Source organism: Triticum urartu, chromosome 3A (genome assembly GCF_056163025.1).
Source record: "Triticum urartu cultivar PI428250 chromosome 3A, HENAU_Tu73, whole genome shotgun sequence".
Lineage (NCBI taxonomy): Eukaryota > Viridiplantae > Streptophyta > Magnoliopsida > Poales > Poaceae > Triticum > Triticum urartu.
The window spans coordinates 342168648-342183798 of record NC_141875.1 but is presented as its reverse complement, the minus strand read 5'-3'; the positions used below and the strand labels follow the sequence as shown (position 1 = coordinate 342183798).

The window sequence follows — 15151 nt, the reverse complement described above, 5'->3', positions numbered from 1 at the left end:
GCTCGGCCTCCAAAAATCCACACTCACTATAACGCCTGCTAATATCATTAAAAGAGTCGTCCAACTCAATGATATCATCAAAAGAGTCATCCGACTCAATGGTAGCGCCCTCATTCTCTCCATTGAACAGATTGCCGAAGTACTACCGCCATTTATGTCTCCTCGTCCTTCACCAGGAGCTGATATCCTCCATCCTTGATGCATTTGACTTGTCATATAAGGCATATACTACTAAAAGCATTGTCTTAGCAAAACCTAATACCCTAAACACTCGGTAGCAGAATTCACACAAAAAAGGAACATTTCCTTCTTCAAAATGCTGGCAGTAATGAATAAATACATGGGGGATCTACAACAGGAAACACTTCTATACTCTAAATATATCTAAGCTTTTCCTTCATACCAGAGGAAAGCTTTGACAAGGCCTAAACATAAAATTGATCTGTGAGGGAGGCTACCAATAAACGTAAAACAGTGATCTGTGAGGAAGGCTACGAATAAATGTCAAATGGCTGCAGCAACCACAGTACAACCAGAGATCATGGATGCAGCCCGCAGGGATGTCAAATTCTGCTTCTTGACAGAACAAAAACGCTTAACTACACACATCCTTGATCAGTCATGGCTTGTGCAATGTTCAGGAAGGCCGATATGTTTGCACCATGCACCAAAGACCTGGAGAGAGAGTACTTGATCAGCTTCTAGAGTGAAAAGCCCGGTGTAGGCAAATGGACAAGATATCGCAAGGAAACTAACTCTGGGTTCTCTTTCAGGATTCCATATTCTTGAGCAGCTTTCATCGACCTGTCATATGTTTGCTTTACTGCTTCCTGTTTTAACCAAAAGAAGAAACTTAGTAGGGCTTCATATTACCACATATGGAAGGGTAGCCACCTCCTTCGACATAGGCATAGTGTCGATCTTATATGACTCTACGTTGCTGATATGTCGTTTTTTGGGGTCAATTTGTTAGTATTTGGCTGTGTGGATCTTAGTTATGCAGAGGCCGGGTGTTTCTCATCATGCTTTGTATCCGCTTGATGCTACATTTTGAGTTAATAAATACGCCCTTTATTGAAAAATGGAAGGGTAGCCACCAACGGGCAGAAGCAGCGGCTTATACCTGTATTTTGTTCTCGAAATCCTCTACTGACCACTGCATTAAGCTGAACTCTGGATTCAGTTCAAGTTCACCGACTGCTACCTGTTTGTTATTCAAGAGAAACAAAAAACATGAACATGTTTGGGAATAGTGTGAGTCTAATGATTTACTGTCGGGAGCATATGTATGAGACGGGAATCCGTCTAAGTGGTTTTCATTAAAGTAGTGTTTCAAATATACGTGCTCAGTGCAAAGTACATCAACCATACTTGGGAAAGTGCTGAGCTCCAAAATTTTGGAAAAGCCCATGAGAATCAGTCAAGATTCTGGTGTAGATTGAAATGAAGTTTTAACGGTTGGAGCACATACACTTAAAAATAGACCACAGTATCCTTTACAAATAAAAGTTAAGTTTTAATCTCCCTTAAAATTGTAAACTTTTCTAAGTGGGCTGTACTGAACCACACCTCATTCTTCTATGAATGGCAAGAACAAACAAAATGATTGGCAAGAACAAACAAAACAGTGAATTACCCCACCAGCAGCAGTTGCCTTTGCTGGAGCAACATGGACTTTTGCCTTTCTTAGGATATCAACTGCTTGACCAGTGCATGGCATGTTTGAACCTGCAATTAACAAACACAATTAATCTGCAAAGGATAAACACTGAGAAGGCAATCAAAAGACACAATTCAAGACATCATACATTCTATAAGAACACGGCAACCAGAGCTAATTATTGAAAGAGCCTCCCCCTGGTCAATTTCATTTTGTGATGCACAAGGGAATGCAATATCACACTGCTCACCCCATGGCTTAGCATCATTGATATATTTGGCACGTGGAAATGTTTTCAAGTATTCCCTGTTTGGTAAAATGGAAAGTGGCATCTCAAAAGCTCAACATTTACAAACTAAAATTACAGGAAAGGCAAATGCTTTTCGGAAAAAATATGAAAGGCAAATACCCACTTGAGGCTCCTTTGTTGTGCCTTAATATTCCTTATAAGTGTATATTTCACATAATCAAACCCGTCTCCATCAAATAGATAGCCTTCTGAATCTGCAAGAATTGCGACACTCAGGTTCCATGGTCAGAACTGGTATTGCTAATGCAAATGTACAACAACAATCTTCTGATGAAGATGGAGGTTTCCAGAGTTCAACCATTGGTTTGGTAAGAGATATTTCCTTAACAAAACCAACAGAAACCTTTAAAGTCCTGAAATCCATTATCATGAAGAAACCAACGCGAAGCACAAAAAACTATTGTAAGAATGTGTAACTACATGCCCCTCGAGAGTTACAGTTGACGCCCTTCGAAATCAGATATCAACCGTGTTCAATGGGAGGTAGTAATAATAATGTGAACCATGTGGGTCTTGGGGATATGCAAATACTTAAGAACAAATCACGATCGATTGACCAAATTCTGCGTGCCTCTCATGGCTGTTAAACACATATACATGTTACGTTGGTCTTCAGAGTTGGCGCACAGGAGACGTACAGGAGATAGACTAGGTTGTTAGACAAGTCATCCAATATCTTGTAAAACCTCTTATCTCTTTATCTCTTCCTCTCCAAGTTGTAATCTTCTCCAACAAACTTGTATGCGCTATTGTCAGGGAGGTGCGCCCCTGCAGCCTATAACACGTAACGCGCCCCCTCACATCGAGGGTAAGACGCTTTCGCCTATTCGCACATGGTAATCAGAGCCTCCTCTTCCAAACCCTAGCTGCTCCATAGTCCCAAGCCATGTCTTCCTCCAGCGCCCCCCAAACCAATCTCAGTGGCCAGGTCACGGAGAAACTCTCCCGGACGAACTACGTCCTGTGGCGAACACAAGTTACGCCGCAGCTGAGGGGAGCTGGGCTCTTCGGCTACGTCGATGGAACTGTGCGGAACCCACCCGCCTCCTCGTCACCAAGGACAAGGACGGCAAGGAGTCGTCCGAGCTCAACCCTCTCCATCCCATCTGGGTGAGGGAGGATCAGCAAGTGCTCGGCTACCTCCTCAACAATCTCTCCAAAGAAGTGCTGATCGCGGTGACCACGGTCACCACCGCGCGCGCCCTCTGGGTGGCGCTTGCAGGCATGTTTTCCTCTCAATCTTTGAGTCGTGTCAACAATATTCGCACTGCCTTGATCAATGCACAGAAGGGCAACCAATCGGTTGCTGCATACTACGCTCATATGCGTGGTCTTGCCGATGAACTCGCCGCGGCCGGCAAGCCCATCCAGGACGATGAGCTCGTCTCCTACCTGCTGCATGGGCTGGATATGGACTACCAGCCCCTCGTCTCCGCCCTCGACGCCCGCGTCACGCCGGTCTCCCTTGACGAGTTGTATGCCATGCTAAGCAACTTTGATCAGCGCGTTGCTCAGTTTCACAGCATCGGCGGCGGCTTCAAGTCCTCGGCCAACGCGGCCACTCGCGGGCGCGGCGGGTACTCACCTCGTCCTCGCGGTCCTCCTCGACACAAGGGCAAGCAAGGTGGTGGCGGCTCCAGCAACTCCGGCTCCCGCGGCGGACGCCCCAACTTCACCAACAACAGGGGCCGTCATGGCGGGGCGGCAACGGCGGCGGCTCGGGCAGATCACGACTGATGCCGTGCGTTGCCAGGTCTGTGGCAAGCCTAGCCACACAGCCAAGGACTGCTGGTATCGCTTCGATGAAGACGAAGCCTCCTTTGATGAAGATGACAAGGTTGCTGCCGCCGCCGATGGATCCTACGGCGTCGATACCAACTGGTATCTTGACAGTGGCGCCACCAATCATCTCACGGGGGAGCTTGAGAAGGTGACCCTTCGTGAGAAATACCATGGAAAAGATCAAATCCACACGGCAAGTGGTGCAGGTATGAGGATAAGTCATATAGGTCATTCGGTTATACGTACCCCTTCTCGCAAGATTCATCTTAAAAAAATTGCATGTTCCTAGTGCCAACAAAAATCTTCTCTCCGTTCATCGAACTACTATTGATAATCATGTGTTCATTGAATTCCATCCTTTCTTCTTTTTGATCAAGGATCAGGCCCCGAGGAAAGTTCTCTATCGAGGTAGATGTGTTCGAGGGCTTTACCCGTTGATTCCTGAGTTTAGAAGATCAAATAAACAAGCTTGTGGTGCTATCAAGCTTTCGTCCACACGATGGCACGATCGTTTAGGACATGCCTCTTTTCCTTAGTTGAACGTTTGCTTAGGAAAAATAAGCTCCAGTTTGTTGGTGAGCGAAATATTGAAACTATTTGTGATTCTTGCCAAAGAGCAAAATGTCATCAATTACCTTATCCCATATCAACTAGTGTTTCTAGTCAACCTTTGCAATTGATATTTTCTGATGTTTGGGGTCCTGCCCCCACCTCTGTTGGTAGACACACATACTATGTTAGCTTCATTGATGACTATAGCAAATTTTCTTGGATTTATCTCCTCAAGAAAAGATCTGATGTTTTTCAAGTGTTCAAAAATTTCCAAGCACTTGTAGAACGCAAGTTTGACAGCAAAATTATTGCTGTCCAATCCGACTTGGGGGGGGGGGGGGGGGGTATGAGAAGGTAAACTCCTTCTTTCAAACACTTGGCATATCTCATCATGTGTCATGCCCCCACGCTCACCAACAAAACGGATCTGCCAAACGCAAACATAGGCACATAGTTGAGGTTGGTCTAGCCCTTCTTGCCGGCGCTTCCATGCCCCTCAAGTTTTGGGATGAAGCTTTTCTCATGGCCGTTCACATTATCAACATGCTCCCTAGTCGAGTCATCAACAATGAAACACCCACAGAACGGCTCCTTTATGTCAAACCTGACTACACATCACTCCGCGTATTTGGGTGTGCCTGTTGGCCTAATCTCCGACCATACAACTCTTGCAAACTTATGTTTCGCTTGAAACAATGTGTTTTACTTGGGTATAGCTCTCAACACAAGGGGGTCAAATGCCTAGATGTCTCTACTGGTCAAGTTTGCATATCCCGTGATGTTGTGTTCGATGAAACTAAATTCCCTTTTGCTGATCTACATCCAAATGCCGGCGCCTTACTTCGAAAAGAAATCCTTCTTCTACCTCCAAATCTAACCAGCTTTGATCATGGGGAGTATAACTCTAATGATTCTATTGTGACTAACCCTCACACCACTTTGCATGAGTTGTGTGATGATACAGGGAGCCATGCTGAAGAAAACGGAGTTGAAAACGGTGAAGAAAATCGCCCAACAGGGCCATATTTCATGTGCCAGGATTTGGGGAGCAAATCACTCTCGGGATCGATGCCCGCAGGCGCGGCAGACCTGACAGCAGGATCCGCCCCGGGATCACCGCTTGCAGATCGGTCGGGCTGATACTCTCTGGATTCCGCGCCCTCCGCTGCTTCCCCCGCACCCGACCGCGCGTCAGCAGGCGGCCCCGCCTACGCCACGCGGCAGCCAGCGGCTGGTGGCGACGGCCTGCACTCACCAGGGCCCACGGGCAGTCGTTTTCCCGTCCAGCCTGTCTGCTACAAGCGGCGGGATCTGCGTCGGCCGACTGGCGTGGGCCCCATGCCTGGCACGCGCGAGGAATCGGCCCAATCATTGCCGCGTGATGAGCCTCGCCAGGCGGGATCTTCTGCGGCGCGTGTGGCTCCGTCTCATGCCGCTGCTTCGTTCCCGCGCACAGAGGATCCAGCCTCTGTTCCGACGCGGCTGCTGCGGACCCTCGTGAATCCACCTCAGGATCGGCTACTGCAGCTCACACGGGATCTTCTGCGCCGGAGCCAACTACGTTACAACGCACTCGTCTCCAACAAGGGGTAATACAACCCATAAATTATAAACGTATGACAAAATTTGGGATGATATGTTCCACAGGTGAACCAGGCGAGCCATATTCACTTGAAGAAGCCCTTGGTGATGAAAATTGGAAGAAAGCAATGAAAGAAGAGTACATGGCCCTAAAGAGAAACAACACATGGCACTTGGTTCCTTCACGGCAAGGTAAAAACCTCATTGATTGCAAGTGGGTATTTAGGATTAAGAGAAAATCCGATGGAACCATTGATTGTTACAAAGCAAGACTTGTAGCAAAAGGCTTTAAACAACGGTATGGCATAGACTATGAGGATACCTTTAGTCCAGTTGTAAAAGCTGCCACTATCCGTCTTGTTTTGTCCATTGTTGTTTCCAGGGGCTGGAGTCTCAGACAGCTAGACGTACAGAATGCGTTTTTGCATGGTGTTCTGGAAGAGGAAGTGTACATGAAACAACCTCCTGGGTTTGAAAACAAGAATGCACCTTCTCATGTATGCAAGCTTGACAAAGCTTTATATGGACTGAAACAGGCTCCTAGAGCATGGTACTCGCGGTTGAGTCACAAAATGCAAGCACTTGGCTTCATTCCTTCAAAGTCTGACACCTCCTTGTTCATTTACAACAAATGCAACACTCACATATTTGTTCTCATATATGTTGATGATATTATTGTCACAAGTTCATCTGATGAGGCTATCACAGGACTTTTAAAGGATCTCAGTGCAGAGTTCGCTCTCAGGGACCTTGGAGAATTGCATTACTTCCTAGGGATAGAAGTGAAGAAACATGAGGATGGACTTCATCTCTCCCAGGAAAAGTACGCAACAGATCTGGTAAAAAAGGCTGGTTTGCAAGGGTGTAAACCCTCACCTACTCCACTATCCAGTTCAGAAAAATTGTCCCTTACATAAGGGCAGCCTTTGGGTCAAGATGACAGCACAAGATATAGGAGTCTGGTAGGTGCACTTCAATATTTGACTCTTACACGGCCTGATATCTCATTTGTTGTTAATAAGGTATGTCAGTTTCTTCATGCACCCACCACAGTTCACTGGACTGCTGCAAAGCGTATAGTTCGATATGTCAAGAATACTCTTAATATTGGTCTGAATTTCAGTAAGTTATCATCTACACTTTTGAGTGCTTTCTCAGATTCTGACTAGGCAGGGTGCCTGGATGACAGGCGGTCCACTGGTGGCTTTGCGGTATTTTTTGGTCCAAATTTAATTTCATGGTGTGCAAGAAAACAGGCCACTGTCTCTCGCTCCAGCACAGAGGCAGAATACAAAGCATTGGCAAATGCTATAGCTGAGATCATATGGGTGCAATCACTGCTAAAAGAACTTGGTGTAAAGAGTACTCAAGTTCCATGTTTATGGTGTGATAACCTGGGTGCTACATACTTGTCTGCTAATCCAATGTTTCATGCTAGGACCAAACACATTGAGATTGATTTTCACTTTGTCAGAGAACGAGTGGCTCAGAAGAAACTTGATATACGTTTTGTGCATTCCAAGGATCAGATAGCAGATGGATTCACAAAACCTTTACCCACAAGAAGCTTTGAAGACTTCAAACATAATCTCAACTTGATGAAGTTGTGATTAAGGGAGGGTGTTAAACACATATACATGTTACATTGGTCTTCAGAGTTGGCGCACAGGAGACGTACAGGAGATAGACTAGGTTGTTAGACAAGTCATTCAATATCTTGTAAAACCTCTTATCTCTTTATCTCTTCCTCTCCAAGTTGTAATCTTCTCCAACAAACTTGTATGCGCTATTGTCAGGGAGGTGCGCCCCTGCAGCCTATAACACGTAACGTGCCCCCTCACATCGAGGGTAAGATGCTTTCGCCTATTCGCACAATGGCGACAGACTTTTGATTATGCTCCTGACCACCGATGTACCTCACAATATTTCCTGTTTAAGTAATTCAACTTAAGCTTTAAATCTGCATACCTGAGACTGTAACAGGAATAGCTTCACACGACAGAAGCTTTTCCAAGACATGCATTGCTATCTTTCCTGAACCACTTATCACACATCTGCACAAATTACACACATAAGAAAGCTGCCAAATCAATAAATTACAATACCAGTAAAACAAATGGATCCCTGTCAACAACCTTAATCCTTTGAGCTCCTTATTCATATCAGCAAGTACAACACGTGCAAAAAATACCTGTGACAAGTTACACAATATTTGTTTTAGTAGGAAAAAATTGTCAGCACATGTGGCAAAAGCATTACTTTGTGAAAGAACTGTGCCACGTGAAAAGATAGCGACTAGTTGTGCTCATAAGAGGAGTTAAGATACCACTTTACCAGCCCGTATCCAGTAGCTTCTGTTCTAAAACTAGAACCAGACCAGAAGATCTTAGGCCCTGTAAAATTTCCCTGCATAAGAACAGCAATGAAATCTACAGAAAAGAGAAAAGATATTTGAACCAAAGAGCTGAAAGTAGAAACCGATCAAACAGTCTTCAAGTAGACTAAAGGGACTAGTAGAACCAAGAGACACGTTCAACATCAGGACAGGAACACCTTTTCTCAGAGAATGTAACGAGTAAAAATACACTACCACTTCAGGAACAAATTCTAAGTTAGACAACTATAATGACAATATATATTATCCAGTAGAGAACTATAAATTCAAAAGCAACTTTAAAAAGATGTCCCGGTATTCTAAATAGGGAAGGGCAATGCTTTAGATAAATTCTTAGTGAGTAACAACAGGAAGAACGACACCTAAAGGGGATCGGCATAAACATTGTTCTGGGTAACATGTATGGTACTATGGTGTACCTGAAAATGACCAGAAAGGCGTCTGTACTGCCCAAAAAGGAAACCCATTTCCCTTGGACCAACACCAACATCTTCAGCAGGAAAATCCTACGTCACAAACTGAAGCATGAATTTCTGCCACTTAACTAATTTAGAAATAAATGGCAAATTCTGAAAAAAATGCACGTAATACAATGCAAGGTACCTGATCAGGCCCCAAGTATCTATACAGCTCATCCATGAAACTTTGACAAAAGCGCATTACCTGGCATGGAAAAATATCCATATTTACATGCAGTAAATATTGTTGCCCAGAGGAAATAAAATACAACACGAATACCTCAATTTCACTTTTACCCTTTGGATCAAAATCGCTCCCTCCAGCAGCACCTCCAAGTTTATATAGTGACAGAGCATTCTTCAGAGTCTGCACAAAGGGAAATTGCTTAGAATGGTACATTGAATTCTCATGTAAGATTACAGGTTCGACGTCCAGAAAACACCCTCTCGGTTTAGCGGTCACTTCTCAATCCCAATACGTACTAATAGATTACGAAATCATCGTACAGCAGTGCAAGCACCCAAAATTTATATAACTTGACTCTATTTGCACACTATTAGACATTTATCTTCTCGTGGCAGAAGTAAACACAGTGCAAATTTCCACCATTTGCACATCCACGCAAACCCCATTGTACACACACAAAATAAAATGAAGACTTTCTTAGGAAACATGCCATTGGCTTTAGAATCTAGTATGAAATAAGGGGGAAAATTCATTACAATTTGCATCAAAGCTCACGTTATTTTGTAGTTCATTACTTGTATGTAGGTGCATTATATCATTTGTTACAATAACTGAATCAAAGGTAGTCTGATACAAAAACAGAAAAACAAATGGTACAAGAATGAAGAACAGGTTGTAGCAGGAGGTTGTTTACATGAAAAATGCATGTCGGACAAGTATGCTAATACCTGCTCAAAAGCTAAAAACTTTGCCACACTTAAGTTCATGGACGGGTGGAAACGGAGACCACCTCTGCATGGACCTAAAGCCTGACTGAACTGCACACGGAAACCTCGATTGACATGAGCTTCACCTCTGTCATCAACCCATGGCACTCTGAAGATAAAACATCTCTCAGGTTCTAATAAACGCTCCAATATCTGAACATATCTGAAAAATCAACATCAGAAACCATGTTATACTTGAGGAGATACTGTTCCTCAGGAAGGGGAGAGGAAGAGGGAGGGAGAGAGAGAGAGAGAGAGAGAGAGAGAGAGAGAGAGAGCTAACTGTGAGTTCTTCACCAAAACTGGTTCTATAGAATGAACCACCTCCTGTATAGACTGTATAAATTCAGCTTCATGAGGGTCCTTCTTGAAGAGAGATTCAAGTATTGAAGCTGCTGTTTTCGACAAAGCTGAAATGGGAAATGAAAATTAAGATAAGTACACCTTTTAAATTGTTTCAGTTTGATATAAAACGGAGCACGTCCAAAAAAAAGCTTCCAAAATTTGGAATACATAGTTACTAACTGTTTAGTGGAAGACTATTACTGGAACTTGGACCTATCTATTTATTTGCTTATGCTATGTTTCATTTCCTCCAATCTAACACGAAAGCACTGCCAACTGTGTACCGTTGGCATCGGATCATCAAACAAACAAATATTAAAAGTTCTTACGAAGTTACTATGACTACACCTAAACATATTATAAACATTATGGCAAAAAACTAGAAACCAAAAGGCAAAAATCAAACTACTTGTTAATAAGCACGAACTTGGTAATACATTTCCTAATCCCCTGAAATATCGACAAGCAAACCCACAGCATAATCGCAGGAGGTCAGGCAACACCACCAACCTTTGACATAAACCGGCCTCTCTATCTCAGGAGTTTGCACCTTCTCCTTGGAGGCTGACTGCAGTCGGAGCGCCTCCTTATGCAGCAAGCTATTGTTGTGCTCCTCTAGCGCACTCATCTGCATGTTCTTGCTCCCCTCGTTCCCATAGGGGTTCCGGCGATGCTTGCGGCCATACTCCTTGCAGACGGTGCAGAAGATTCTGCTGGTGTTGTCGTGCACGGCCACATAGGCCCACTTGTATGTGTCCGCCCACTCATCCCGCCATTTCTTGACCACCTTCTTCTTCTTCTTCTTGGTATGCGCCGACAGCCTCAGCATCCCTGCCCGTTCCTCTGCTTGCGGTGGCGTGGGCTGCGGTTGGCCGTCCACTGCGCCAGGCTGCGAGCACGGGATGAGGAAGCTCTTGTGGTCATCGGCAGGGACAACGGGGTCTTGAGGGTGATGGCAGGTCACGCCCTCGAGTGCGGCGCCCGAGAAAGTGGGATCTTCACACTGGTCGATCTCGAGGTCGATCTCCTCACCGATGCCGCGCACCGACAGGTGGTGCTGCTGGTGTCGCTGGTGCTGCCGTAGCAGGTTGATCTCGTCCATGGACGAGTTCATGCGTACACGCGGTGCGACATGCGGAGCAGCGCACGGGAGGGGACTCGATTCGCCGCTCGCACCAGCCAGCGCCGAGTAAATCCGGCTCTGTTAGGCGCGGCCAAATGGGGGATTTGGCTCTAGGGTTTGAGGAATTGGGCACCGCGGAGCCGGCGCCGCCGGTGGCTGAGATCGAGGAATGTGTCGATCTGGCGCGCAGAGAACGGGGGCAAGGAGGGGTTTCGGCGGCGGCGAGACGGTGTTCTGTGAGGGCGAGGAAACACTGCCGCGGCCCGCGGTGGCCGCTGCTTGGTCGCGATTCCCGACAAGGTAGAGCAACAAACGGTCAAGACAAAGGTTGGGCCTGTGGCTGAGTCGTGGGCGTCTGATTCGTGGTGGACGGCTGAGATCGTTGTCGACCGGACCGACGCCGTTGGTTTGTCTTGTTCCAAACTTTTTTCGGGGAAGCACTCATCAATCATGCACCGCAAAAAAATACAAAAGTAATAGAAATTGCGTCGATGATTATAGACCATCTAGCATCCACTAAAAACATATGGACGTGTTTGGTTGCCCGCATTAGATCCAGCCTGATCCGCGCATGAAGAAAATGATCCGTTTGGTTGCATGTGTTTATTATGCGGCCTGCATGACACGATTCTTAAAGGACACTTAGGCCTAACTCGTTGAAAACGTTCAGATCGGCAGTTTCTAGCGAGCTAGGCTAAGGCGAATGCACAAGATGAGCCACTTGCACGAGGGGAGATGGGAGGGATACGAGCTGGTATGCAGCCTGTGCGTGCTTATCTTTTCCTACCTTGAGTAACTTTCCCTCCAATTCTGTTCTTCCTAGCCTCTTCCGATCTACACAACGGTGCTTCGATTCGAGGTAAGCTCTACACGAAAAATATGCACCTCGATGCTACGGTTTCATTCAGGCGATCAGTTCGTAGTTTCGTCGACCGTAAGTTCTTAAATTCGTCTTCCCGTTTGAGGCTGTTCTTAACGAATTTTGTCAGATTCATCGCGCACGATCGATCGTTTGAAATTTCCTTTGACCAGCAGCCTAATCTCGCAGTTCCTCACAACATTCGGGTTTAAAGTTTTTGGTTTCGACGATCGTAGCTTCATCTCTCTTTAAGCAGCAGTGTAACGTCCTCGATGCGGCTATATCTCCTACATGTCGAAGCACGACTTAAAGGCATAACCGCATTGAAAGCATGCCGCAAGCAAGGCAATCTTCACAACATCCCATGTAATATAGATAATAAAAGGGGAAGGTACATAGTTGGCTTACACTCGCCACGTCAATCAAAGTACATAAAAAGCATTACATCATCCAAACACTCATGGCCCGGCTACGGTGCCAAAATAAAAGATCAACCCAACATGCGACATGGTCCCGATCGCCCCAACTGGGCACCACTACTGATTATCAGGGAAAGACACATAGTAACGGCGTGAGTCCTCGTCGAGCTCCCACTTGAGCTCAAGCGCGTCATCTGGAACGGAGTCATCAGGCCCTGCATCTGGTTTGGAAGTAATCTGTGAGCCACAGGGACTCAGCAATCTCGCACCCTCGCGATCAAGACTATTTAAGCTTATAGGTAAGACAAGGTAATATGTGTGGAGCTGCAGCAAGCGACTAGCATATATGGTGGCTATCCTGTTCGCAAAACAGAGCGAGAAGAGAAGGCAAAGCGCGAACGAATAACTAGAGAACAACCTGCGGCAAGCATTACTCCAACACCGTGTTCACTTCCCGGACTCCGCCGAGAAGAGACCATCACGGTAACTCACACAGTTGATTCATTTTAATTAAGTTAAGGTTCAAGTTATCTACAACCAGACATTAACAAATTCCCATCTGCCCATAACCGCGGGCACGGCTTTCGAAAGTTCAAATCCCTGCAGGGGAGTCCCAACTTAGCCCATGATAAGCTCTCACGATCAACGAAGGAATATACCTTCTCCCGAGACTTTCCGATCAGACTCGGTATCCCGGTTCTACAAGACACTTCGACAAGTTAAAACAAATCCAACAACACCGCCCGAATGTGCCGACAAATCCCGATAGGAACTGCACATATCTTGTTCTCAGGGCACACTCAGATGAGCGCTCCATACAACTAAAACCAAACCTTGAGTTTTCCCGAGGGGGCGCTGCACAGGACTCTAGTTCAGACCAACACTCAGAGGAGCACTGGCCCGGGGGGGTTTAAATAAGATGACCCTCGGGCTCCGGAAACCCAAGGGAAAAAGAGGCTAGGTGGCAAATGGTAAAACAAAGGTTGGGCATTGCTGGAGAAGCTTTATTCAAGGCGAACTATCAAGGGGTTCCCATTATCACCCCACCGCGTAAGAAACGCAAAATCCGGGAACATGACACCGATATGACGGAAACTAAGGCGGCAAGAGTGGAACAAAACACTAGGCGAGAGGTCGAGCCTTCCACCCTTTACCAAGTATATAGATGCATTAAGATAACAAGATAATATAATGATATCCCAACAAATAAATAATGTTCCAACAAGAAACGGTCTCCAATCTTCACCTGCAACTAGCAACGCTATAAGAGGGGCTGAGCAAAGCGGTAACATAGTCAATCAACGGTTTGCTAGGACATGGTGGGTTAGAGGTTTGACATGGCTATTTAGGAGGCATGATAAGCAAGTGGTAGGCATCGTAGCATAGGCATAGCAAAAGAGCGAGCATCTAGCAAAGCAAAGATAGTAGTGATTTCGAGAGTATGATCATCTTGCCTGCAAAGTTGTCAGAGTTGACTGGATCCTCGAAAGCAAACTCAACGGGCTCCTCGTTAGCGAACTCGTCTCCCGGCTCTACCCAAGCAAGACAAACAAGCAACAAGAACACAATCAACCATGTGCAAACTCAAACAACATGATGCAAACATGGTATGCTATGCGGGATGCGATATGTGATGCATATGCAAGATTTGACAAGGAATGAAAGAATCTGACCTCAACTTGGAAATCCAAGTGTGCCACTGGAAAGGTGAGATGATCTTGTTTGAAAACGATATGAAGATCACCGGAATCGGAGACACGGTTTGGAAATGGCAAGCAATTCAAATATGGCACCGGTCTGCGATATACAGCAAGTAGCCATCTAAATGCCACAAGTTAAACATGCTACAGCACCTAAACATGGCATCAAAATACATGTCAGGGATCCATTCATGATGCTTAATAAAAGATGAACACTGAGCTACGGCCAATTCATCCAATAACAGGTTCAAACAAGCATGGCAAAAGAGCAATTGACAAACAGATTTCAGACTTAGTGAAATTAATACTTGTCTGGAATTTCAGATCAGGTAGCACACTTTGGAGCATGAAAACTATATGCTACAGGAACTAAACATGGCAAAGTAAAGCATGGCATGGGGCTACTCAAAGAGCTTAACAAAAGTCCCTTAGTGACCTTGAGCCAAAAGGGATCAGAAAATACAATTGCAAGCATGTGAACATGGCAAAAACATAATCAGTTCTCAGACTTAGTGAAAAACTGGAGCATGCAAATCAGATATCAAGTAGGCATGTTTACGAGCTCGATGCACTCACTACAGAGCATGTCATGACAATCTAAGCATACATCCCTCAAGAATACACATTATACAAGCTAGACATGGCAATAACAACAATATAGCATGCACGGATCAACTACAACATCCTCGGGAAAATCGCTAACAAGTAGACAATCTGCCCAGATTCACGAAATAGCAAAAGTAGAGCTCGATTGACTCAAGCTAGGGTGCTCCATAATTGCAAACAAAGACATGGATGGATAGAGAACTACAAGATTAACAAATCATCCTTACTGATCATCCTCAAAAGAGGCATGGATCACTAGGAGACAACATGAACATATGGCATATTGATAAAAACAGATCAAAGACTTAGTGGAATTGCTAAGTCCCTGAAATCAGCATTAACGGATGCACCACTTTGCAAGCTTGTTCTAGTCACCACACACATCACAAAAATACATGAATTGCACC

General features: G+C 45.3%; 1 protein-coding gene across 5 annotated transcripts; it reads right to left on the bottom strand.

The window, feature by feature from the left end:
- Nucleotides 1-283: 283 nt before the first annotated feature.
- LOC125543760 (Amino acid dehydrogenase family protein) lies at nt 284-11471 on the bottom strand. 5 transcript variants are annotated; one of them, XR_007298730.2, is made up of 15 exons: nt 10548-11471; nt 9976-10102; nt 9654-9855; nt 9019-9105; nt 8884-8943; nt 8700-8786; nt 8220-8291; nt 8021-8076; nt 7854-7939; nt 2074-2164; nt 1911-1966; nt 1642-1728; nt 1124-1204; nt 757-830; nt 284-675 (listed from the first exon to the last, which is right to left on the bottom strand). XR_007298730.2 is itself a non-coding variant. In XM_048707231.2 (15 exons), exons 1-15 carry the CDS (start codon nt 11149-11151, stop codon nt 600-602), a joined length of 1851 nt encoding a protein of 616 aa, XP_048563188.1. In that variant the 5' UTR covers nt 11152-11470; the 3' UTR covers nt 284-599. The 5 variants fall into 5 exon arrangements, 3 of the variants coding, with proteins under 3 accessions (XP_048563188.1, XP_048563186.1, XP_087403176.1); XR_007298729.2 differs by having other exon boundaries at nt 1809-1966; nt 10548-11470; XM_048707231.2 differs by having other exon boundaries at nt 1637-1728; nt 10548-11470.
- Nucleotides 11472-15151: the final 3680 nt, after the last annotated feature.